The following is a 27415-nucleotide window of genomic DNA, read 5'->3' as shown; positions in this document are numbered from 1 at the left end:
GCCGCACCCGCCGCCGGTTCCCGCGGTGGCGGCGGGCGGGCGGGGTCAGGCGCGCGCCTGCGCGGGACCGGCGCGGCGGAGGCGGGAGCGCGGCTGCGCGGCTGCGCGTGCGCGGGGCCGGCGGCGAGCGGCTGCAATGGCGGCCAGCGCCAAGTCCTTCCTGGCCGACGCGGGCTATGGCGAGCAGGAGCTGGACGCCAACTCCGCCCTCATGGAGCTGGACAAAGGTGAGCCCGCGCGGGCTCGGGGCTGTCGCCGGCCCGGGCAGCGGGGCCGGGGTGGGAGCTTTGCTTGGTGCCGCTTTATCCACGGCGGGGGGCGGAGGAAGGACCCGGGGCTGGAGGTACCTGCTGTAATTCCTGCTGTCTCCTTTAGGCCTCAGGTCTGGCAAACTCGGGGAGCAGTGCGAAGCCGTCGTTCGCTTTCCCAGGCTCTTCCAGAAATACCCGTTCCCTATTCTCATCAACTCGGCGTTCCTAAAGCTAGCCGATGTTTTCAGAGTGGGGTGAGTACTGTTGGGCAGGTCCTGTCCATTCCGGTCTGAGCCGTAGGAACGCCCTGTGCTTTGGAGTGTCGCTGCATCGGAGTCTGGGATGTCGTGCTTGCCTGATAACACCGCTGCAGTACCCAGTCTGTTGAGGTTGTGCTTGATTTAAACTTGTTTTCCAATTCTTTAGTGGGTTTAAGTGGCTGTGAGTGATACCGACAGTTCCTTTCCTTCTGTCCTGATTTGAGGATTCTTTCCCTGACTAAGTTCACTCCCTGACTAAGTTTTGCTCCCTAAGCACGTTCAAATCATAATTCATAAATGGATGAATGATCATACGTGCAAATTTAATCTCTAACAAAGCTCGAAGTAGAGCTTTCCAAGTGCCTACTGTCTAAGTGATGTATATAGTGGAATCAAAGCTGCTTTGTAAAAGCTTACAAAAGTTTTTGTTGATGTAGTGGAATCTTCACCGTTGTCTTCAGGAAGGAAAATAAATTTGCTCAACACTTGACAGTGATAATTAGACTTCTCTGTCTTGGTCTTGGATGTGTTTTTCTAGTAGATTTGGATCCCTGTGTGTGCACAAAACAGGCATTTGCTTACACTCCTCCTCACTGGTGTCAACAGGTTCATTTCCCTGGAACTGGGCTTTAGTTTGACACTACCTGAACTAGAAAATAAAGCAATAGTATATTAACAGTGTCTTTTTTACTGTATCAGTGTACTCAAATGTTTCTAAAGCATAGATATTTCCTTGTTTTAATTTGCCCTCAAAAGTTATATTTAACTAATTTAGTATTTGAAGTGCTTGAATTTTCATTACAGAATAGCCTGACAAAGAAATGTGTGTATTTTCTAACAGTAACAACTTCCTGAGGCTGTGTGTACTGAAAGTTACCCAGCAGAGTGAGAAACACTTAGAGAAGATCCTAAATGTGGATGAATTTGTCAAGAGAGTTTTCTCAGTAATCCATAGCAATGATCCGGTTGCTCGGGCTATTACACTCCGGTATGTATGGCATGAGCCATCCTGATTTCCTTCAGATCTGTTGGTAACTATCAAAGTGCTCCTCTGAAATAAAAAGACAAGTACAATATGGGCCAGGGCAACCCCTGGTATCAATCCAGGCTGGAGGATGAACAGATCAAAAGCAGCCCTGCTGAGGACTTGGGGGTGCTGGTAGATGTAAAGCTGGACATGACCCAGCAATGTGCACTGGCAGCCCAGAAAGCCAAACGGGTTCTGGGCTACATCAAAAGGATGCTCTAGGCCAAGGAAGGGGATTCTGCCTTCTCTGGTGAGAGCCCTCCTGCAGTGCTGTGTCCAGCTCTGGGGTTCTCAGCACAGGAAGTACATGGGGCTGTTGGAAGGAGTCCAGAGGAGGCCACAAAGATGGTTAGAGGGATGGAGCACCTCTCCTATGAGGAAAGGCTGAGAGAATGGGGATTGTTCAGCCTGGAGAAGAGAAGGCTTTGGGGTGACCTTCAGCCTTCCAGTACCCGAAGGGACCCTACAAGAATGATAGAGAGGGACTTATTACAAGAGCATGCAGTGACAGGACAAGGGGGAATGGCTTCAAACTGAAGGAGAGTAGGTTTAGATTAGATATTGGGAAGAAATTCTTTATTATGAGTATGATGAAGCACTGGAACAGATAACTCAGAGAAGTTATGGAGGCCTCATCCATGAAAGTGTTCAAAGCCAGGTTGGATGGGGCTCTGAGCAACCTGATCTAGTGGAGGGTGTCCCTGCCCATGGCAGAGGGGTTGCAACTGCATGGTCTTTAAGGTCTTTTCCAACCCAGGCCATTCTATGACTCTATGAAATAAAGGAGGCTTTTTATACATTGCTCATAGAGTTAAAAGCAAAACAATGTCTTTAAAAGGGGTGAATGATAAGGATCAGTGCTAACAAGAATAAGGGTATTAACCTTTTATGATGGTGAGAATTTTGTGGATGGATCCGGCAAAACAGAATTTGCGGTGTTGAAATTTTGTGTGCTCAAGAGAAGAACACTGAATCTGTTGCATGCATAATCCACACAGTAGCTATATGCAATATATCACATGTTGCCTATGATGTGTTTAGACTAAGTGAAAGTGCTTCCTTTTGTGGCAAAGTAGTTTTTGTTAACTTGTAACCAAAATTTACACAAACCTTGTTACTTTTTCATTCAGTATTGTCCTAGAAGTTTACTGCTTGTTGGACTCTGATCAGTAACTTCTAAGGAAGTGCTGTTATATTACTGATTGCTTTGAACTTCTGGGAATCAAGTGGGAAAACAAATAAAATTAATCTGTCTTTAACATCCCTGTCCTGCTGGTTTGTCTCTGGTGTGTCTTTAACGCTATCCAACATGATCCTCTTAACTGCATCTTCCAGACCCTGTGCAGGTGAAATCAAATGTGAAGAGAGCACTTTCCTTTCTCCCTTTATATTCTTTTCTTATCTCCATCTAGAACTGTTACTGATTTCACTCTTGGGAAATGGGAGGCATTAACAGGCATTTGATTGATTAGCTCATATGTCCATTTCTTTTTTCTTTTGACATTTCATTTGAGATTATACTTTCATGCCCTGGTATCTCAGAAATCTGTAAATACAATATGTCTGCATGTTTTCTTGTAGTTCCACTTCAGATTGCAGTTGTGCAATTGAGGGTTATCTGCTTAAGTCCCAGGAATCCTCTCAGTTTGCAAAAATACTTAAATTACTAATAAATTCACAGGATACATCAAATAAAATCTTAAAATAGCTGTTGGTTCAGCAATTTTAGTGTAAAATCTTCTGTTGATTTGGTTTTGTCCTTCTTGAATAGTGTCAATAAAGAAGAACATGTTGAAAGAAAGATCTGGTGACACTGAACCATGCCATAAATCAAATCCCTCCTGATGGGAGAGAATTTTCTAAAAGTCCTTGCAAGGAGTTTCAAAGATAAACCGAGACTTTTCCTGGAGTTTCAGTGCTGCTGGACAGTTGTTTATTAAGTCTTATCAGAGGAACAGAGCCACTAGCGTGACCCAGGTACAGCATAGAGCACAGAAAGCAGGAGTGAATTTTCTAATTATCAATACTTACACAGCCTTTTGAAGATAATTTAAGTAATGGTTACTAAAAATGAATACTATTTTCACTTTCCTACCAATTATTCAGTAACATGACTAGGAACTGCGGAATTCTCTGTCCAGTCATTCCAAACTACTTTTACTGCAGAACATGGAGTAGTAGAAGAAGGAGAAGAAGGTTTAGAGAACAACAACAATCCTCCATTTTGATATTTTTTACTCTTATCTATTTACTACAAAGAGAAGCCCAAAACCTCTAAATTTTTCACCCTGTGACAATCTTGCATAGTAGTCTATCACCTAATTCACACCACTGTATTTTCTAGTTCTTGTCTGATCATTGGTAATTTTTTCCAAGGTTGGAGGTTAAAACAGTGTTGTTCAGGGGGGTAAGAAACCTTAAAAACAGGCAGAGAAATATTCTCGGCACTCTGGGTTCCTACAATCTGGTAAAACAAAATTTTGTCTGTGGAATTTTATCGGTAGATAACCGTGTGTAAATATTTGCACAGAACTCTTGCTAAAATTACCATCAGTATAAATCCTGCATTCATTCTTCTTTTAATTGGATTATGCTAAATATGCCTGAAAGGTATCTTGGAGATATTTTTGGCAAAGTTGATCTGCTACTTTTTTAGCAGTTACACAAAAGGTGTTGCACTATTTTAACTAGTAACCTTATGTTACATCAGGGAAAGATGTTGGAAACAAATCATTCCATAGTGCACTCTTAATTTTAAAAGAGTGTTTGGTAAGTTTCTCACTGTGTCAATTTCAAGCTAAAAGCTATCAAAATGTAATTTTTATCAAACCACTGATACAACCCACATGATGAAATCTGTTACATTTAATTATATGCTTACTTTTAGCATTTGTGTATTTCTGTAGCCAACATGAAAGAGCACATACTTAGATAAAATATAAATACTTTAACCAGTTTTTTTACATTTTTATCTGGTTCCATCATTTCTTCATGATCATTTTTCTTCCTGACTTTCCTGGGATTGATTTCTGTAGGATGTTGGGCAGCATGGCATCTATCATTCCAGAAAGGAAGAATGCACATCACAGTATTCGTCAGAGTTTGGATTCCCATGATAATGTGGAAGTTGAAGCTGCTATATTTGCTGCTGCCAACTTTTCTGCACAATCTAAGTAAGATCTATTTTTTTTCACTTTTTCTTATTACAGAAAATGGAAACTCCATTAACACTGCCATTCACAAACCTTACTGTCTTCTGTTGTGCTGTCCTTTATAGCAAAACACTTCATTATGTGCAGTAACAATATTGTAAGGAAATCTGAATACAAGTTCAGCAGATTTTTTTTTTCTAAAATGGAAAGCTCATAAATATGAGAATGAAAAATGGAATAGCAGCTTTTATTATGAATTATTTTATGGATGGCATATTGGGGAGCAAAATGTAGTGCAGCTTGTCAGTTTTTGAAAGCTTTCATTTTATCATTTGATCATGCCTGTGTGCAGGGGTTCTGAAAAGGACAGGTTTTGGCAGGCACTCTTTTGTGTAACTTTTAATCATTAAAACACAGTGTTTGGTAGGTCAGTTGAATTTTTTCTTAAATTTTTAATTACTTAATTTTTTGTTTTTCATTTCACCTGGTACTTTCTTTTCTCCACAGGGATTTTGCTGTTGGAATATGTAATAAAATCAGCGAGATGATTCAAGGTACATGTGTATGTTGAATGATAAAGAGGAAAAGCTTTAATTTCTCTGAAAATTCTTTATTATTCATATTTACATATTAGATATCAGAATGCTGTTGCCCTCAGATGATTCCAGTTTTTAAATTAGCTGATCAATAATCTCTCTGGTTATCTTAAATCCTCTTAAAAATTAAGTTTTCGAAGCACCTGTTTGGTACAGAATAAAAGCCCATCTCTAGTGTGATGAATAAACTTGCATAGACTCTCACAGGTTGCTTCAGATGAGTTAATTTGTGTGTTACCTGCAGTGAAGCAAGGAGCAGCTTTCTCAACCAGCCATGAAAGTGCTTGGTAGTGCTGTCATTTCACACCTAGCTAGTAAATGGGTTACTGGAAGCTACTGCAGGTGTTTGCACCATCTGCTTTCAGCAGCAGTAGCAATCCAGACATACTCTGTGCCTCAGAACTGCCAAAAAAAGCCAGCCCAAGGACTAACTCTGCCTGTGTTTCTTTCCTTGTTGTAGGTTTGGCCACACCTGTGGACTTGAAGCTGAAGTTGATCCCTATTCTGCAGCACATGCACCACGACGCAAGCTTGGCCTCCAGCTCCCGGCAGCTGCTGCAGCAGCTGGTGACATCCTACCCCTCCACCAAGATGGTCATTGTCACCCTGCACACCTTTACTCTGCTTGCTGCTTCTTCTTTGGTTGACATTCCCAAGCAGGTAATTCTTCCTCAGGCATGCCTTCCACTTGAAGTACAAAGTTCATTTAAGAAACACTCAGATTCTGGCTGCTGATAAAAAGAAATGTGATGGCTGTGCTGGATTGGTTGCTCCCAACCATTGAGGAAGAGTACCTTGAAAATTGCTGCTGCTTTCATAGTTTTTGCCTTTTCTGGTTCCATTTTCAGGTGACCCCATCAAACCCACTAAGCCTTTTTTACAGATCATAACTTATCTTTCTCTAAATCAGCTGGGATTCAAATCAATTAGGATAGATCGCATGCAGGAAAATAAACACCCTGACTTTTTCTGAAAACACTTCAACTTGCCTGTAGAAGCCAGGCTTCACTTTGCACTTCTGTATATTGTCTTGGGTTGTGGGTGTGCCTTTTGCCTTTCTTTCATGCAAGTAAATGAATATTTCAATAGCACGGAATGCATTTAAAATGTATTTTTTGGGGAACATTGAGGAATTTCAATTGGTTGCTTAAATTCAGGACTATAAACCAAGTAATGAGAAAGCAGTGATAGAAAAATACAATGCTTCTATGCTCTGATAATGAGCTTTGTGGATGTGATTTATAGAGCAGGTCTGAGCACAGTGATACTTGAGACTCATCCAACTAATTCTTGTAAAGGAGTCACGAAAATCAATTTGCTTTCTTTCAGCCCTGTACAGCTGTGGAAGGCTGGTGTCTGTGACTGTTAGATAATAGCATTGATCTGTCTGAAACTCTCTGCTGTGGCTCACTTCTGTATTTCGGATGATGCTTTTGATGGTACTGAATCTAAGACTACTGAAACAACATGAGAACACTTAATATGCTGCTTTCATTTTTTTTTAATGGCAGTAAGCATGGAGATTTAGGCTCTACTTCTGCAGCACAACAGCCAATACTGCTTAAAACTGATGTAACCAGGGTGGGAGTGGAGACTAAAACCAGGGCTGGTGTGTTCATGCTTTTTCAAGTTAGTTTTGGCTCAGTGTGCTCAGCATTTCTTCCCGAGTGCTTTTGAAGAGACTTCTTTCTAGCAGCATCTCTCTTAAACAATGAATTTATTTTGTTGCAGATCCAACTTCTGTTGCAGTACTTGAAAAATGACCCCAGGAAGGCTGTGAAGAGGCTTGCAATCCAGGATTTGAAGTTATTGGCCAACAAGACACCACATACATGGAGCAGAGAAAATATTCAGGTCTATATGTTTTTTAAGCTAAAGTTTATTATGAAACTTCCCAGTGAATTGTAGAATTCTTTCCAGAAGAATTATTTGGGAGATAAAGAAAGGAATAACATTCATCCCCATATCCTTAAGTTAGGTTACTCTGCCAAGCAGAGTTGCCAAGTATTAATGAGCAATTCATAGAATGTCTTCAAGTGGATAAGTTGACACTCAAGGGTTAAAGTTGAATTATTATGACTGAGGGAAGGCATGTGCCATGTAGTAGGCCTTTGTACAGTGAGGAAGTAGCTTTTCCATCTGACAAACTCATCTCAGATAACAGGCATGAATGTTTACACTGATCTTACCACACTGAGGACAAACCAAAGCTCTGGAGCAAAACAGAGCCTCTAGGATTTGTCAAAACATATCATCCAGCGAGGTGTACTTGAAAGGTCAAATGGAATTTTGATTTCATTTCTTAGAATTCATGGCTTATCTTCAATAGTAGCTTTGTGGCTGCTGTTGTATGAAGAAGAGAGTGTTTATAGTGCGCCTGTGCTATTTGGGGAAACTAGTGTTATAGTGTAGGTATTACTGCTGCCTTCTTTCAGTCACAGTTGCAGATGAACTTTTTTTTTTCTCCTTTCTCTTTTTCCAGTAGAAATGACTATGGAAAATAACTTCAGTTTAGATTAATGAGAAAGTAAATATTTCAAGAACTTAATGGCACAGGGTTACAGCTCTACTTTTTCCTGGGTCATTTTTTCTTTGCTTTTGTTACTCTTGGAAGCTACTTTTGTTCTATGCTGTTGGAGCATAAGGCAGCTGGGAGGAAAAACTATGCTGGGTTTGGTTAACAATCATCTGAGAAGTAAAGCATGTTCTGCTTTGTCCCCAGTTCTTGGAGATGATGATTTGGAGTGTGCAGAGGTTTTTGTGTTAGTGAAGTGCTTTATTCTTCATAATGGGTTAACTCCAGAAATGTATTTCCTTTTAGGAATTTTAAGGGATTGCTTTATGGATTGCTCTATGGATTTTTTGCAGAGAAAATGCTACTCTATCCCATTATATCTGGTTAGTAGTTATCTCAATACGAGTGAGAGACATTGATAACATGGCTTTCACCATCAGGTAGTGTCTTGAGGTAAAGTGGGTGTCCTGATGGTTGAAATGCATAGGAAAAAGTTCTACTGATGTCAGAACTAAACCAGTGACTAGATTAATACAAAACTAATTGTCGGAAGGTCGTTACTGCTTTCTGAATGGCATGCAGAAATAATAAGAGTTTTTCTGACTTCTGAAATAAAAAGTCATCCTTTTGAATTGGGAAATTGTTCTCCATAGTAATGTTTATACAGCAGGGACTGGAACAGACTCTGCCTTTCCCATGGCAAGATGTGCCTCTTGTACCTTTTTACCAACAAACATTGGTTCGTTTCTTCAGCATTTTAAGTCTGTCCTGTGTAGGTCAGTTGGGAAGTTTGGTCTTTGCATTGTGGAGGCTTCACTGATTTCTAGACATCAGCTTCAGAAGCTGTTGCTGCCTGTGCAATGGAATTAGCAGTCCATCCTGCTAATTCCTCTGTGCTCCTGGCAGTCTTCACAGTTACTGTTTCAGATATGCCCTGAGAGCTGATCTAATAGCACTGAGTAAAGCATCAGTGTCTTGGGAGACATCAAGACTCAATTTCTACCCCAGTCATTGGATCTTTCTCTGTCTGTTGATGCCACACTATTCAGTGGATTAGCAAAATACTAATTGGTACAAACCACAGATGTATTTAGAATTTAACCCTTACACAATATGTATGCCTGATAAGAACACCATGGGGGTTTTTTATGTTCTATGGAACTAATTGTGTTGTTTTTCTTTATTCAGGGTCTTTGTCACTCAGTTTTGGCACACTCTAAAGCAGAATATACTTATATTTTCTATTTGTGTCTCATATTGCCATCCCTCCTGTTGGCTAAAAAAGCATCCAGAATCAGTGAATGACTAAATTGTTTGCAGTGTTGGCATAAGGAATTGAGAACAATGTGCATTTTAAGACTTATTCAAACCTAGATGTCATAAGGCCTGTGATGGGTTCTGGCAAAAGGCACAAAAGTATGGCAGGAGCTCTACTACAAATGAGTTAAAATATAAAATACACCTTAATGTATTTATCAAGAACCTTAAAAGTCCTGTTGGACACCAATACTTCTACAGGAAATGACACTTGAAACTTAGCTCTTCTAAGGTGTATATTTTTATAAAACCTTGCAGATTGTTACAAGGAAAAATAATCAGTAGGCCTCAAACTGTCGTAAAGTCTTTTATAGTATTGGATCAATGAGACCTGATAATACTTTTGCCACTGATGTTTAATCAACAAATGACTTGTAATTGATGTTTTCTAGTGTATAAGACCCACTGTCACTTTTCTGCAAGCTGCATGTTCAGTCCTCTAAACCAGCTGCTTCAGGACTTGACTTTTGATTTTAGTACAGTATTTTCTGTGGGAAAACCTTGACTCTCAAAACTTTTCAGAGAAGTGCAGCTAAATTTTTCATACAGATAGCTCATGGGACTTCTTACCTCTGTACCTTTTTTCCTGCTGATTTTTAGGCACTCTGTGAATCTGCTCTTAACACTCCTTATGACAGCTTGAAAATGGGCATGTTATCTGTTCTTTCCACATTATCAGGGACCATTGCCATTAAACAGTACTTCAGCAGTACTCCAGGTAAGAAAACTGGCTTAGATGGTTACCTTTGGCATTTTAATAGGTTGGTTTTCTACTGATGATCAGTTTCATCTAAACACTTTGTAGGATTTTCTAGAAGTATTTTTGAACTTCAGAACACCGAGAGTCACACTGTGTTCATCATATGTAAACTTCAAATGGGACACTGTATAGTCATGGATAATCATGGTCTCAGGTTTTGTTTTGTGGGTACTGTGGTATATGAAAATGGTTTTTGCCTTTGGGTCTTTAAGTTTTCTTCATTTTGTGAAGAAATGTATTGCCTCTCAAATGGCTGACCTGCATTCTGCTTAAGGTGTTTTAAAACCATGGTTTTGCATAAGTTTTGAGTAGCAGGGAGGCTTCATGGTGTGAGAGTGGGCTGGCATGTTACCCTGCCACCCTTGTGAGCATGACCTGCAGCAGTACCAGATGAACCTTTCTGCTTTGTGACAATGTACTGGAGAAATTGGAGAAGAAGAGTAGACTTTAAAAGTGATTCAAGGTATCTTGTTCTCAAAATTATGATCACACTGTTTTCTTTTTTCTTCTTGAAAGCCAGACTGCCCTAATGAGTATTATGAGCTCAAATACATGGGCTGCAGAAATGGGGGAAAAAAATAGTACATCCTCTTCAGTCATTCTGGCATGGCTTAATAATTAATACACTCACCAGCTTTTTTTATTCAGACATAATATTTCTTAAGGCAATATTTCTCTGAGAAATCAACCTGAAACATCAACCTTTAGATCCAAATGTTCTTTCTCATGTGTCTAACTTGTGTAGTGTTCAAGAATGAGAGTCTGGTTTTGCCTGAGGAGAGAAAGCTATTTTCATCCTATTGTTTAAACAGAAGAAAGAACCCTAAATCAATATAATTGTTTTGCAGAAAGGTACTTAAAGATCTGTGGTATATTTATGAACCGTGCAGTTTTATGTTCCATTTGCCTTGCTTTTATTTAGGAGCAGCAGCTACAACTGCAAGATTTGATTTGGTAAAACTAGCACAGGAGTGCTGTTACCACAATAACCGTGGCATTGCAGCTCATGGAGTGAGAATCCTGACCAATATATCAGCCTCTTGCCAGGAGAAAGGTAAGGGAAAGCAAGGGCAATGAAGAGGCTCTGTTTACAGTCAGGCTTATGCACTTAACATGTATTAACTCGTCCTGACTGTGAACCTGTCTGTAAATCTGTCTGATCCCTCATGCTGGTTAGGGAGAGTGGGGACTATAATCTAGTAGGAAATACTCTGTCTGATTTTATGAATGTTTGGGAAGATTCCATCTTTGTCTAATTTAGAGAAAATTACTGGGTAGGGTAGAAGTGGTGCTAAATAAATGCTTGTTTTACCTCTGCTGTAAGACTGCTGAAGTGTTGGTCAATCCTTGAAAGCCCTTTGCACAGAGTCTGTTGCAAAATAATAACAGGCCATTTAGAAGTCTTTAGTCCCAAGATTTATGCATGCTTTACACGTCACTGTGACTGCTGAATAGTTACCCAAGACATGGAATGGCAGAATTGTTTCTCATCAAAGTAAGGTAAAGCAGACACGTTAGGAAGATTCTTAATTGACATGGCTGCAACAGCAGTGCAAGCATTACACCAGCTATGGTCAGAGAACAAACTAACCCTTTTAAACTCTTTTTAACTCTTTTTGTAGATCTTCTGCCTTTGGAGCAAGATGCAGTTTTTGGCTTAGAAGCTCTTCTTGTTCTTTGTAGTCAAGATGACAGCCCAGGAGCCCAGGCTACCTTAAAGGTGACATTACTGTTGTCTTCCCCTTCACAGCTGGAAGTTATAACAACAGCTTGTACAACAGAGAGGCTGGTGTGCACCACATCCTTTTTGGTGGAAGCATAACAGACTGGAGGGAAAAGAAGATTTTTCTAGTTTGTCCATAACCAGAGTTCAGAGCAGTAGAGAAACTGAGCATAGCTATAGTACAACTCCTCTCAGCTCTAGAGTAAGTGAATTGTTGTGGGGGGCAGGGAGCATTCCTCTCAGAGGAACAGCTGTAATAAAACATTAACATTGGATGGCAGTATCTCTGGAGGACAAAGAGAATCTTGGAGAGAACTTGCTTTTTGGAGATGGAGATGCAGTGTACATGGTCACAACACTTCTATAAATAATTATTCTTATTTTCTTACTTCAGAAACTACCAGTAATTTTTCTAGTTATTTACCTGTAAAGGCTGGTGATGTGAGAGACTACTGTTGTTTCTTGAATTTGTGGTGTGTCTTTGTTCAGGGAGCTCGGGGATAAAGGCTTGGGCTCTTAGAAAAATCTCACCTTTTTGTAGAGAACATGGCTGTGGAAATAGCAGATCTGTATTTCTGCAGTCATACTTGCAGATAAGTAAGTGTGCCTGGCTTTTTTGGTTTTGAAGACATGGTATTGATTGTACCTGTTGACTGTGTGAGTTGCAGATCACGCTGACTTGCATGGTGAAGCTGGTGAAGTGCCGCCCTCACCTGAGCCAGTCCGTGGTGGAATCCCTGCTGACACAGCTGCACAGTGCCCAGGACGATGCCAGGATCCTCATGTGCCACTGCTTAGCAGCCATTGCCATGCAGCTGCCTGTCTTGGCAGATGGGATCCTAGGAGACCTAATGGACCTCTATAAATTAATTGGACAATCTGCCACAGATAAAAAACAGGAACTCTTGGTAAGACCTCCCTTGATGGATAAAGTCTGTATGAAAAGCTGTGGATGGATTGTATTTTGAAAGGCAGCTAAGGCATTTGTTATGTCCAGGTTGATGTGCCTGTCTGTAGCCACTATTGTCAGTTTTGTTTTAACTTTAGACCTCCATATGTCAGTGTTCAGTATAGAGATAGCTCCTAGATGGAGCCTGAACTATGCAGTGTATTCCATTAGATTTTCCAGCAGATGGCACTGCTTAGGCAAGCCTGGCTATTGAAATTATTGGGGTATCTCTAAAGTAGTGGTTGAAGGCCAAATGGCAGCTAGCTCTATTTATATAGGGTGCTCTGAAGCAAATGACTTAATATACTGTAAGAGAAAAATGCTTTCATCACATCTATTTGGAGAAGAATTTGAATTTTAAAAAGAAATTACAAGCTTTCTCTTAATTTATTTGGAGCATTTGAAATATCTCAGCTAAAAGGCAGAGTAGAGATTCTTTGAATGAAAATTACTTTTATCTGCAAGAAGTACTTGGATTGCTGTAACTACTTAAAAGATATGACTGAGAAGTTTTGCAGTTAAAACATAAATATGTAATTTTCTATGTAGTTTTGAGTCCAAAATAAAACAGAATTGGCTTGGGTTTTTTTTCTTTTCTTTAGTTACTGAAATATAACTTTCTTCCTCACTCCTCCACTCTCTACTAGGTTTCTCTTGCCACAGTGATATTTGTTTCCAGTCAGAAAGCTTTGTCCACAGAAATCAAAACTGTTATTAAACAGCAGCTTGAGAATGCCTCCAATGGATGGACAGCCTACAGGATAGCCAGGCAGGCTTCCAGGATGGTAAGTGAAAATACCTGGAGAAAAATGGTTTGCTGTGATTGAAGGGATGTTAGGGATTTCTTTGAATTGGGTAAGGGAATAAGGAAGATCGTAGGACTTGGGAGGAGGAAGTGAATGGGGAAAAAAATAAAAATCACTTTCCCTCTTAATTCCCTGGAATGCTCATTCAGATATGTATCATTTAGGACACTCATCCCATCAAAATGTTTTTTCATTTGTGTTTTTGAAGTATTTGAGAAGGAAGTAAGTGATGTGCTGGCACTTTCTTGAACACACACCTAATCTGTATTGTCTGACTGTTCTTCAGAATGTGATACAGGTCATCCTGATGTATGCTTCTCTTTCTTCAATGTGAAGAAAGGAAGAAAAAGATACTGTTGCCCTTTTCCCTTCAGTAGCTTCACATTTGGGGTTAGAATTACACAGAAACCCTAATATGAGATGATGAGGTAAACTTCCATGTTTGTTTCTCATCTTATTGAATTGGCTTGTGTAAATAAATACTGCGCTTTATACAGGCTGGCATTTCCATAAAATAAGCATTTGTGCTTTTATGTATTGTTAAGATTGCCATGATCAGATGATTGGTAAAAGTTTCATTGTTTCTTTTTTGAAGCTGGGAGTAGTCCTGGAGATGTTCTTGTTTTCTTATTTGTGTAAGTTTTGTAGAAAATCCCAGCCTTGCTTCGTGTCCTGTTTCAGAAACATTCTTGTCGTTACAGGGCAACCACGACATGGCCAGAGAACTGTATCAAAGCCTGCTGACTCAGGTGGCTTCAGAACACTTCTACTTCTGGCTGAACAGTCTGAAGGAGTTCTCCCATGCAGAGCAGTGCCTGACAGGCCTGCAGGAGGACAACTACAGCTCCGCGCTCTCCTGCATTGCCGAAGCCTTAAAATCCTACCACAAAGGAATAGCGTCACTGACGGTCAGCACACATCTTTCGTGGTGATGTTTCTGTGTACTGCATCATGGCTCTTTGGTTTCTGCTCTTAACTCTCTGAAAAGTTCTTAAATATGTCTGGCATCTGCCAGACTCTCTGGTTCTTCTCTGCAGGCATCTCAGTTGTAACACACTGCATCTTGAGAGAAAAGATCCTGTAGCTCAGCCAAGTGTGATTAGCTAGATTTCTCTTTGCTTTTTCTTCTCCTTCCACCCCTCATTTCCTGCCTTGATTAGATCATAGGAAATGTGACAGATCTTGTTTAATTAAAGTTATCATTTTATAATTTTCCACTCCTTGCTTTGGCTGAGTAAAAACTATTGTAATAGCCAAGCCTGGGAATTGGCCTAAATTGGCTGCTGTCTTCTTGAAATACAGAGAAGGATTCAATTGTCTTCCTCCCTCCTTCTGAGTTCATGTTGCCTTGTATTTGACATTGTGATCTCATAGAATCCTAACAGCAAGTTAGTAAGAGGAGGAAAGACAATTCAGTTTCATCAAATCCAACTGGTACCTGCTTTTTATGCAAATGCTTTCTGCTTCTCCAAAGTGGTAAAAATAGCAAGAAGCTGTATGATGTCTGTGAATGTAAACAAAGGAAAAAAAAAAAGGCATTAATGAATAGGGACCTTCAGTTCCTACTGTAAAGTTGCTTCTTAACAAAAGATGATCCAGCTTCACACAATGCTTTCTTTCATATTTTAGTTTCCATGAAGAAATCTTTACATACAGTTTTCTGTATGCCTCTTCAGTGAAGCTGCTTTGTTGTTTTAGTTACTGGACTGTTAGGGTCATGACAATTCAGACATTCGTTTTTAATAAAGTTCAGATATTATTATTTATTAATAAAACGTTCCAGAATAAGCTGAAATGACATAAATTGCTACTTTTGTCCTCAGTGAGAAAGACTCATCAGCCCTGAAGTGTTTGTCTTTAACTGTTGGCTGAGTGAATAAGACTTTTAATTCAACACTTCAAGATTTCTCTAACATAGAGAAGACATTGAGAAGAGGACCTCATCTAATTAGATGTTAATATTTAATACAGGCAGGAAAATAACTTGCTTAAATAGGTCATTCTGTGATCCAGTAATTTAATTACCCTTTCCCTGGAGTTCAGGGCTTTTTTTATGTTGAAGGATTCCTGTCTTCATCTCTTCTGATGACATCAGTTCCTGCATGTTGCACATAGTGCTTTTCTGGGTGCAGTGCCCTCCTTGTGGATGATTGAGGGCCAGAGGAGTAAGTAGAGGTTTTGTAGGTGAGAGAGGAAGAAATCAGGTTTTACTGCTGGTTGTTGCTGACTTGTTGCCTCACTCTGAACAATTTCCCAACCATGCTTGAGTGTATCAGCTGTAAAAGGAGCCGCTCACTGCTTGTCTATAGAACTCAGCCTCTCCAAGGGGAGCAAAGTGCCATAAAATGCACGTGACAGCCTTCCTGCTGAAGGCTTTTGCTGTCTCTTCTCTCTTACTCGAGCTTTCCTGTTGCTGCTGTTACAGTGCAGAGCATGACTCAGCACTGCTGGTACCACAGAGCAGTGGTGCATGTGATGAACCTTGTGTAGCTGTTCCACTTTGTAGCTGGAAAACACAGTGTCAGTAAATGTCTTGCAGATATTCAGTCAGCCCCATTAAGCAATGATGAAATATTCAGACAGTGCCTGATCTTGTCGGAAAATTTCTCAATTCCTCCTTGATACACATAAAACTCTATCTTGCACTGCAGAGTGTTCTTTCATTGGAATTAGTGCACTTGAGGGAAAGAAGTCCCACTGCTTTATGGATAAGAGGTTCTCCCTTACCCTGTGGGAGAACAGGGACTTACTTGTCAGGGAGCGTATTGACCACAGTCCCCATCGGTCTTGCTGTGTACTTCGTTGTAGGGTTAGCAAAGGTTTTGAATGGGTCCTGCTCCTTCTGGCACAGATCATGTGTCTCAGTGGAAGCACTGGGTTTATTTTTCACTGCTGGTAATCTAAAGAAGATACAGAACTTGAACAAAGCACTAATACAGCCATTGGTTAAGTAGTACTAATTCCAAATATCTCGATAGCAAGTGGTGGTATTTGAAGAACTTGGCTGAGCCAAAGAAATATTTCTGTCACTTTCAAAAAAGAATTATAATTCATTTATTGCCCACAGCAGATCAGGTAAATTGCAGTATTAATGAGATGAGCTTGTATTTCCATTTACAAGAATCAAGTCCAATTTGTGCTACTAAAAATGTCTGGATTTTTTGATATAAGTACTTTACTCTTTAAAAGCATGTAGTCTCTCTGGAGCAATTACAGTGCAGTGTAGCCCTCTTCCACAGAAGGTTTTCTGAAACCATCCTTGCAGAATAAACTGAACAATTCCAATTCAAAAGAGATTTTTTTGTGCCCTTGGAGAAGGAAAAGCAAAGTGATAGATAAGAGAGGCTTAATGGCTCGAATATGAAATGGTCTTATTTTTTCAGTTGAAATCTAATTCAGTAGTTTAAACTGGTTGCAGTGGGCTGATGTTTCCTCACTTTAGTCAGTAGTGGGCCACTTCTCAGATGATGGGATGTTCTGTGAGAAACTAGTTCTCTGGTCTTCTGCCAGGAAAGAAATGGTTCTTAGTAAGGTTTTGGGGTAGGTTATAACTTCCTGCTTTGGGAAATGACCTGGTGGGGAATAAGGAGCACGGGGGAAGATAGGCATGAGTCTGAGAGATAGTCCCAGTGCTTTGTTTTGCAGAGGGCTTGTTCTTCTCAAAATCCATCAGTTTAGGAAAAATAAATAGTGTATTTTTGGCTTAACTAGTATCAAACCTTGGGTACTGCAGCTTACCCCCTCCTGGGTGTCCTAAGCTGTCACAGATGCTTCTACCAGTCAGATAAGCTCTTAGGGAGCAAAGCTTCACAGAACTGTATTTTCTGAACAATAGCAGCTTGTCTACCCTCCTGGAGTTCTGTTATTTACTGTTCTTAGTTACCACTAGACTGTGTCTCTTCATCAAATGCAAGGTTCCGTGCTTTCACAATGTTCCCATCCAGGTCACAGTTCCAAAAAAATCACCCCTTCCTCTTGCTGTGGGTTACTTCAGCCAATTTTTTCTCTTCTGGCTGATGCAGAGAATCACTTTTTCAGTCCTCGTGTTTCTGTTTCCCATCCAATTCAGTGTACACTTTCTTACGGTAAAGACTATCTGGGCTAATGTCATTTGAAGCCCAATGGCTTGGCCTAGGAAAAAGGAAATAGGTGCCCTAATAGCATTTTCACTGCTTAAGTTGCATTTGGTACAAGGGTGATATGCTTGGAATATGACTTAGTAATTGTGTAACTTCTGTCATTTATATTTAGTGTGATTGAAATTGAGCAACCTGTTAAATGTCGTTTTAAAATACCAGCTTTTGGAATTGAACTTAAGAATTCAGTTGTCTAATGAGACTGTTCAGCGACACTGCAGTGTAATTTTATCATTTTTGCTTTTGACCTAGTTTGCCAACATCCCTATTATTGTATTTCAGGCTGCTAGTACACCACTTAATCCTCTGAGCTTTCAGTGTGGGTTTGTGAAACTCAGGATTGACCTTCTGCAAGCTTTTTCTCAACTTATTTGTACCTGCAACAGCCTAAAAACAAGTCCACCACCAGCTATTGCCACAACGATTGCTATGACATCGGGAAATGATCTCCAAAGGTGTGGACGCATCTCTAACCAGGCATGTGCTCCCGTTCCGCTCTTGTGCAGTTATGTTTGTGACTCTGGTATGAATTCTGCTTCTCAGCAAACTTGTTTGACAAAAGAAATGAAAAGTAGTTGTGAAGTGGGTTTTTTTGAATAGTGGACCTTGGTTTTCACCTGTAGCTCTGAAAACACCTGCCTGTAGCAGGCTGTGTTTTGAAGCTGAGTGTGCACGTGTGTTTTCTCCTCCAGTGACGCACACAGCTTCCAAGGAAATGCATGTGGCAAGTCACTTGGTTCACTCAAACTTGCAGCAAGGCTTTTCACACCTTGATTTGAAACACCTCAGACACTCTGAGTACACCAAGGAAGAATACATGCATATACCTGAGGATCATTCTGCAACTCCTTTTGCTGAGTGTTGGCAACTGCCTTGGTACTGTATGGAACACCAAGAAGGTTTGCTTCTAAATGCACATGGTCTGCCAGAAGCAACCAGTGGGTAGTCCTTGAAAGACATAGCAGTTTGCTTTATCAGTTATTTTTATTTTTATTTATTTTTTATTTTTATTTATTGATGGAGGAGGTTGTTGATGGAGTTTTTTTTGTTTGCTTTGTTTTTAACCCAAGGAGGTTTTGTTGGTGTAGGAAAAGTAGCTGTTTAATGCATGGATGAGAGTCTGTCACTTTGGTAATCTTTATCCGAGTGAAGAAGCAAGAACTTAATGAATTTTTCTCAAATATGCCACCTTATTCCTTCAGTGTTGTATGCTACAGTGTAGTGGTTTTCTGGATATGTGGGGTTTTGTTTGTTTTGCTTTGCTTTGTGTTTTTGCCTAGTAACATTGTCTCTGCAGATGAAACACTCCATGGAGGAATTCCGAAACTTGGCTACACGGTACGGAGATCTGTATCAGTCATCTTTTGATGCAGACTCAGCAACTCTAAGGAATGTAGAACTGTATCCTTTTAAAAATCTTACAATTTGTCCACTTTCCTTCTTGTAAAAATCCTCTTTTCTGTGAAGACTGCCATAAAGTCATTTTGAAAGTTAATAACATAAAAATTAGCTGTCATTTGCTTCAAACCTATTTGTAAATAATCATTACCGTACTATTGTTTGGAATTACTTCATAAACAACACACAAAAATTGGAGCAGCATATAACTTGGTATTTTCACAGTTCTTGCTCTTTGTTTACTAAATTAGTAATGACTGTAGGATTACTTCTCAGATGCAAGGAAGAGTGCCACTAAATACACTACATTTCTTGCTTTAGGTGCCAACTTTGAAAGTCTTTTAACTCCTTAGTGTTGACATCAGACAACAGCAGAGCTGCCTGTTGATTTCACATGCAATAGAAGCTCTGATTTTGGATCCAGAATCTGCAAGGTAGGTTTGATGGTTAACTGCATACTCCTTTTCTGCGTATTAATGAATCCTTGGAGCTTTAAACCTAGGAATTCAAGGAATGCTTAGAAAGTTTCTCAGTAGACCCTTCTAATTATATTCTGGGCAGGCTTGAGGATCTGTTGCTGCTGTGCTGTACCTGGCAGGCTGGGGACTCTCTTTTGAGTTCTGTATTTTATACTGATTTTGCTCTTGACAGCACTATAATAGACTTGTCTTAAATATAGACTTGAACTTTTAATCTCTCCTTTAGCCACTTATTTTAATTTGTGTCATTGTGTGTTAGATCCCATACCTGTTGCTTGCACTTGTAAGTGCATCTTAGCTTCCTTCAAAGTTGTGAAAGTACATGCACTAAACTAGTTCAAATTTTTAATGTGAAGCCATCACCTCTGGCTCTTTTTCTAACAGTGGACTTCAATCCACTAGAAAACAACCTTGAAGTACTGATGAACTGAATCACTGTTTAAAACACCCAGAGTTTAAATGGAGATTAAATGGAAAATACTGTGGATAAAATCTTTTTGTGATTTTATAGCTGGTGATAAAGGTGAACATCCTAAGTGTCTGTAGTACTCGTTATGAATTAAGCATTGCTTAAAGGTGTATTAGTCAAATTTGTATGAAGCTGGGTGTCTAGGAGATGGAATTGTCTTCAAAGCAGGAGATGATAAACTTCCAGATTTAGTCTCAATTCTGACTGGCATTCTTGCTTTGTGTGGTGAGTTTCTCGTAACTGTTATAAACACTGCAGGGTTAAATAAAAGCCAGGGGAAGTAAGTATGCTGAGTCTGTTAGAACTGTCACTGCTTCAAGTGAGAGGGTGGGGACAGAAAGTGGTGGGTGAGTGGTAGTTAAGAAAGATTTAAATATAAAGGGCAAGTGTTATAGTGGAAAAATAGTAAAAAACTTTGAGTAAACAATTTGAAAGACATTTCTTAATCGATTTCAGGTTGTAATGTCTTTTTGGGTCTGTCTGGTAGTGTGCCTTCCAGGTTATGATGAGAAAAGTAAGTTAGACACAATGAAAAGGTTGGGTTTTTTTGTTGTTATTTTTTTTTCAGTTTCCAGGAATATAGCTCAAATGGAACAGCTCATGTTGAAAGTGAATATGAAAGAAGAATGATGTCTGTATTTAATCATGTACTAGAGGAAGTGGAATCCCTCAACAGGAAATATGCTCCTGTGTCTTACTTGGCAAGTAACAGTTTTAAATGTATATTGTATAGAGAAAGGGGGCAAAACCCCATCAACTCCATCTATCTGTGCTTGGCAAGAAACTGGGAAGCATTCTCAGTTATTTAACATTACTGACACAAACAGTCTCTACAGAGACACACTTGTTTAAAAACACTTCAAAAACAGTTTTGCTAAAACATCTGTAACCTTACTGGTCTGATTAAAAGTAATCTTTTAAAAATTTCCATGCTAACAGCACAGCAGATGCTGATAAGGTAACTACAGGTACTGTCAGGTCTCTGCCAGACCCCCTCACCACACTCACTGTCAAACACTGGAGCACGTTGTCTTCGTTCACGTTCTTGCTGTGAAGGGATTCTCCCCCTCCCACACAGCAGCCTAGCTTTAGTCCCTGAGCTGGTGGTGGTGAACTGTGCTTTGTGAGCGTAGCATTTCTCTTATCAAAGCAGATCATCGGAGAGCACGAAGTGGAGTGTGCCAGGTGCAAGCAGTGAGCTGATAACGCTCTCCTTTACAGGGCTGGTGGGTTTGTCTCTTCCTGCTAGTGAACATCATAAAGCTGAAGTGCATGTTAGTGGGAACAAGATAGTTTGTTTGTCATGGCTGGCATTTATTTGCCTGGTTTCTAAATTCAACAGTCTTTACCAGTTCCAAATAGAATAGAGGAATGAGTCATGTAAACCACAGCAAAGGTAAACCTTGTAAACGTAGTTGTGACTGGCTCCACACCAGGGCAGCTTGGGGACTTCAGTGGCACTGCTTGTGTTCATCTGAGCCAGAGGCATGGTGCAGCAGGGAAAAGAAGAGTAGACAAGGCTTAAAACTTAATTACTGCATTGCATTAAGTCATGATAGATGCCAGTGTTGTTTGCTTGGAGGGGAGTTGTTTATTTGAGGGTTTGTGTGTGCTGGTTTTGTGTATGAGTGTTTTAAGCAGATCCTGCTCTGCCGACTCTAACACTAGGACTGGAAAGATTTGTATTTTTCTTCTGCTTGGCCACCTTGTTCTTTCCAGAGCAGAATACCTCCTTCAATAAGGGGCAGAACATAAACAGAGAGGCTGAATGTAGTCACTGTCATCTTAGTGGCTGTAATTCTATGACTGTATTAATATATTTTTGGACTTATAATGGAAATTCCTGCTGTTTCAGTACCTCAAACACATGTCTTTTTCCTGTGTCATGAATGATAATTTTTCTCAATTGTTTTGGCTCTGTTTCTTGCAGCATACAGCTTGTCTGTGCAATGCTGTCATTGCCTTGTTGAAGGTGCCCCTTTCATTTCAAAGGTACTTTTTCCAAAAGCTGCAGTCTACAAGTATTAAGGTATGTACCGCTCAAATATGGCCTCAAATTTCTCTTTACAGAGTCTTTACTTCATGAGAAGCCCTACTGAAGGCACAAAGCTTCAGTATTTTTAATCAAGATACATAACTGCAAATAGCATTTGGGTTAATCTGTTAGGAATAACTTGAATAACATGTATGGATGGTTGTTCAGAGCCACTAGGCTGTGACGTAGGCAAGTGGGATTCAGTTGTTTGATTGCAAAGCCTTAAAGATAAAATGTAGCTGGAATTTTTGTTGATTCTGAGTCTGCAAAGCGAAATAATTCTGGTCCTAGGAAGGCAGCTTTTATAGATTTGTATCGTTTTTTTTTTCTTTTCCTTTAAAAAGCAATATTTACTGCCTTGGAAGAAAATTGTCATATATATCAGCACACTGACTGAGAATAACTATATATGACTATGGTCATGGGTTTTTTTTGTTTTAGTCAAGTGCTTCTTTTTTCTGGGAAAAGTGAAAGCCTTAAGTTTTTTAATATTCAATCTTACTGCATTTTGCTTCTTTGTTCAGCTTAATATACCTGTGGCTATTCTGTGGAAGATCTTTTTCCACATCTTTTGAAGAAGTGTAGTGAATGAAACTGATACAAAGATATTATCTGCTATTGCTGATGATGTTTATTAAATAAAATAGTAATGAGTCTCTGATAATGTCTGTGTTTCCATTTGCTGCTTTTCCTACCCACCCTCTCCTTGGAAATTTTTCTATAAGAAGGTGTCCTGTTTCATCCTTGAATTTTGTTTGCTTTTCTGGAGGCTTATAATGACATTTTGCTCTGTTTACTTGTGTTCCAGCTTGCTCTATCCCCGTCTCCAAGGAACCCAGCAGAACCTATAGCAGTACAAAACAACCAGCAATTGGCCCTCAAGGTGGAAGGAGTGGTTCAGCACGGATCTAAACCAGGCCTTTTCCGTAAAATCCAGTCTGTCTGTCTAAATGTCTCTTCAGTGCTGCAGAGCAAATCTGGACAAGACTATAAGGTATGGATGGAATAGAGCCAGGAGGAGTCTTAAGTTTTTTTGCTGTGTTTTTCTTTTCTTTTGTTTGACTCTGGGCAGCAGAATTTTCAGGTTTTCCAGGTTGAGATGAATGTGTGGTTCTGTAATCCTTTCACTCCTGACAGTTGCCATTCAAGCGCTGGCCAGAGCCAAGCATAACGTGTGGAGGGGGATCTGGGATTTTTAAGGCTGCAATATGTCAATACCTTTTTGTAACAGCTCTTCTTCCAAGCAAAGAGGCTTTGTGATGTTCAGAACAAGTCATTAGGAATCAGTTTGAGATGAGGAAAACTCGGCCTAGTTATATATCATACAGAACTCCACAGGGAAAAAAAAACAAACCAGGAGTAGATTATTCTCTACCATATAGTCTCTTGAAATTTTTTATAGTCATTTTAAGGTTCTTTTGTTTGTGGAAATTGTTAGGACAGACTGTCCACATGAAATAGCATCTGAGGAGGCACATATTAAAGTCAACAGTTTTATCAAAGATTGCATGACTGAGATTTAGGTTCTGCTAATGTGATGCTTAGTGAAAGGGCTGTTTTGGTGGGTTTGGGGGTTGGGTTTTTGTTTGTGTTGTTGTTGTTTGGTGTTTTTTTTGAGGGGGAATAGGAGAAAGTCAATGGCTTGTGAAAGAACAGGACTGGGAAGTGTGTAATCTTTGACTCACATTACTTTGTGGAAAAGTAGAACCTCGGGTAGAAGATGACTTGTTAGCTTGTCAAGCTGTCTCAAGCATGCATATGTATTGGTTTAGAAAAATTGAGGACAGATTTTTCCTTTTTTCTCCTCTCTCCTTCAAGTGGAGAGCTGAAAACTTATTTTTGGCAGGCTTATATAAAATGGTGTTTTAACCTTCCATCTGTGTTCTCAGATTCCTATCGACAACATGACCAATGAAATGGAGCAGAGGGTGGAACCGCACAACGACTACTTCAGCACTCAGTTTCTGTTAAACTTTGTGATCCTTGGCACCCACAACATCACTGTGGAGTCCTCTGTGATAGATTCAAATGGTATTGTCTGGAAAACTGGGCCTAAAACAACTATTTTTGTTAAGTCTCTTGAGGACCCATACTCACAGCAGGTTCGTCTCCAGCAGCAGCAAGGACAGCCTCCATCCCAGCAGCAGAGAACCGCCTACTCACGGTTTTGATTCCCAGAAGTGACTCCGTCCTGCTCAATTGGTATTGCAGTTTTTCTTGGACATTTTTTTTTTTAAATTTTTTTGGAAGACTTTTTATTATAACCTTCTCCTAGAAAGTCTCAGATGCCAATTTGTTGCTTTTTAAATTATCCGGGGTAAATTTGAACTTGATTCAGCCGAGGCAGCTGTTCAAATTTGGAGTTGTGCTCTTACTATAAACTTCTACCTGATCTCTAACTTTGTTTACAAACCTGTTCCAGCAGACTTCATAAACTATGATAGCAGGGGACACTAAGAGCTTGCTGACTGGTACTTTCCATGCTGTTGCTTTTTGAAGCACATAGGTTCTAATGTTAGGCGTACAGGATGTTGGGAAACACTTCACTTCGGCTGGTTATACAGCAATGAGTGTAATACCAAGTGTGTATCTTTTAATGTGAAGGAATGGGCAGGAATATCCATAGATTTTTTTTCTGACATTTTAATAGCAAGTTCCAGTATTTGGCTGGTGTATGTGTGTTGTTACAATTCATCAGCACTACTTAATGCATGCAGCTGAAAGGAAAAAAACTGCAGCTCACTTGTGATACCCAGTCCTGCAGAGGGAGGAGACTGCTTGAGGGGCTGCTGTCTGGGGAGTCTTGCAAGAGGCAGAGTTTTACAGGTGGGAATAATCACTGTCTCTCAGATGATACAGAAAATATTACCATGTTGTTTTTAAATTTTCATGCATCTGTATTTCTGAAGCCTTTCATTTTGTTGGGGGTTTTTTTATTTGCTCTTTTAAGAGGGAAATTTAAATGAATGACAACTTGCAAGTTAACAGCTTTGTTCCTTAAAAGGAGTCTTCTATACCAAAGGCTTTGTAATGTTGTGTAGTCTTTGACCAGCTTTCTAATCTTAATTGTTAATTTTACAAGATAACTTGAAATAGAATTTTGCCAATACTAGAAATCGATCCAGAATAATTTTGGAAATACACTGCTTCATACATAATTTTCATGCTTCCTTTGTGATATAAAAGGCTGAACTCTGTGTCCAGACTTTCAGGCAGTAGATCACATAACATGACCTTCACCTTCTCTTCATAAAAAGTCTCTGCTTATCACTCTGCAGGAAAGTAGGACCCACTTGAGTGAGGAGGAGGAAGGATGGCTCTTACAGACTTCAGCTTGTAAATGGCTTAATCCCTCTCGCTGGAGCAAAAATTTTTATTGTTATTTTCTCAGCAAATTCCCATGATACTGTCATTTCTTCAAGGTGATTTCACTGTGGAGCCGACTGGAGCTTACAGATTTTGCTTGCTTCAAGTGCAGAGAATATGATAATGAATTGCTGTAAGCCGAGGCTTCCTTTGCATAGCAGGATGAAGAATTTTTTTCTGTGTTACTCATAGTAGTTCCTTTTGGCTTGAGACTCTCTAAAAAAAATAAAAATTGAAGTGATGATGCTAGATGTCATAATATCTTAGTCAGGCTGTAATCCTAACTAGAAAAGATAATTGGGATGAAAGGTTGAAACAGAAGACACAAAAGTGGGGAGAAGTTGAGCAGCATACTCCTTAAATGATTTTGCTTTTGAACAGGAGACACAAAGTGCCACTGCCTTCCAAGCTGACTGAGGAAATTGGTGGTTTCTGTCCCACTTTTGTGGTTCCATGCCTACAGCTTTGTGTGTGTGTTTATACATACAGCTGTGTGCACACATGCATATATGTACCTGTAGCTACATCTAGTTAAATGGTCCAGAAAGAGGTGATTGACCTGGTGTTATGTATGTTCTCTGTCAGATTGAAGATCTGAACTCCTTGTGGTCAGCTGGGTTTTTTCATTAAAGCCATAGATCAGTGTCTTTACCACAAAACCCTCTGTATTTTAATGCAAAAAAAAAAAAAAAGGAGGACTAAGAGGTCAAACAGTTCCTTTTATCCTGCATAATGAATGTGTGTTTCTTTCTCTGTTATTGACCAATATGTTGGTGGAAATCTTTGATGGTGCCATTCCAAAACAACTCAGAAATTACAAGACACTGTTCTACACTGGGGAACAAACTTTTCTCGTAAGTCATGTGATGTTCCCAGTGCATAGATAAACTTATGAGAAGCCTAGCAGAAACAAGCCCAGACTCATCCAGGGAAAGCCCTGCTCTGGCCTGAAGCTTAACTGTCTGTGAGCTGGTAAGATTAACCCTAGTACAGCTGAAAAAAGTGTTCCTTCTTTAAACAAGTCTGCTCACCTGATCTGAGAGGCCTCTAGAACTCCAAGAACTTGTATCAGTTTTAAAGCCAAGCAAATAATAATTGAAGCCTGAGAATGTGGATGTTATGTATGGGAGATTGCAGGGGGAGGAAAATTGCAATTACTACTTGTTGGAAATTAGCTCGTATAGGAAGTTGGATTGCTGTGCAAATACCTGTATTTCTAAAAAACTCTGAAGGATTTCTCATGCTGGCTCATTTGCAGGTTAATTATATGTGTGTGCTGATCAGGAAAGGCCCTGGACCTTTAGTAAATTGTCCTTTTATGTAAGCACAGTGTTTTATGTTTTGTTAGATTTGTAGTGAGGTTATTCTTGGGGGTGTGTTTTGTTTGTTTTCTAACATGGTGTATTTTTATTCCTAATACACTGGGAAATACACTTGTCAATTCAACAGAAACCACATGTTCCATGGCAGACAATTGCTCAAAATACCTAAAGAGAAGTGAGGAAGGGTTAAAGCAATATGCAGAAAGCTGCTGTTGGAGCTATCAGCAGTGAATGTGATCCTTGACTATTAGTGGAAGCAGGGAGGTTATTCTTGCTTGATTCCTGCGTTCTGTTTCTGGTGCCTGTACTTGAAGATGTGCAACAAAGAATTTGGAAAGCACTTCTGACATACGGACCCAACTTAAATCTCCTTAGTGCTTCTCAGTAAACAAAGCAGTAACTTGATTACTATGCATAGCTGCACACTGATAATGGAAGACAATTCAGATCTGTTTCACTTACTGGCAGAAGAAAGAAAATATTCAGTGGCTAGACATTGGTCCTGAGACAGCTGCTAAGAATTCAAACAACAGAAGGGCTTATGCAGACAGCTACGTCATGATCTGTTCCTAATCACTGAGATACGCTTTCATCTAGCTGGGATAAATTGTTGGGCTGAGCAGGAGGAGAGATGATTGAATGAAGATGACTGGAGGTGCTGGTAATATGGGCAGTTCAGCGTTAAGACAATAGTTTGTGGTGCTTAGGCTCTGTAATGTGACCTGGCTTCTCCTCAGATGGTGGAGGATGGTGTAGCCAGTTACTCTCGGAAGTACTTGCTGCTCACATTCCTGTGAACATGTGCTCAGGCATGCCAGAAAGTGTCATTTCTAGATTCCTGGCTGATCTCTTGC

At 39.9% G+C, this 27415-nt stretch overlaps 1 protein-coding gene across 1 annotated transcript; it reads left to right on the top strand.

Annotated features, from left to right (window-relative positions):
* The first annotated feature begins 102 nt into the window (after positions 1 to 102).
* On the top strand, positions 103 to 26563 carry INTS7 (integrator complex subunit 7). The gene is made up of 20 exons (XM_032102940.1): positions 103 to 227; positions 376 to 505; positions 1353 to 1499; positions 4574 to 4711; positions 5198 to 5244; positions 5747 to 5946; positions 7018 to 7140; positions 9719 to 9836; positions 10801 to 10932; positions 11501 to 11598; positions 12270 to 12509; positions 13198 to 13335; positions 14058 to 14264; positions 17775 to 17969; positions 18790 to 18893; positions 19256 to 19324; positions 20407 to 20539; positions 21769 to 21867; positions 22682 to 22867; positions 23763 to 26563. Exons 1-20 carry the CDS (start codon positions 137 to 139, stop codon positions 24042 to 24044), a joined length of 2877 nt encoding a protein of 958 aa, XP_031958831.1. The 5' UTR covers positions 103 to 136; the 3' UTR covers positions 24045 to 26563.
* Positions 26564 to 27415: the final 852 nt, after the last annotated feature.

Source organism: Corvus moneduloides, chromosome 3, assembly GCF_009650955.1.
Source record: "Corvus moneduloides isolate bCorMon1 chromosome 3, bCorMon1.pri, whole genome shotgun sequence".
Classification (NCBI taxonomy): domain Eukaryota; kingdom Metazoa; phylum Chordata; class Aves; order Passeriformes; family Corvidae; genus Corvus; species Corvus moneduloides.
Note: the sequence above shows the minus strand (reverse complement) of the source record. Positions and strands in the feature narration are given on the sequence as shown.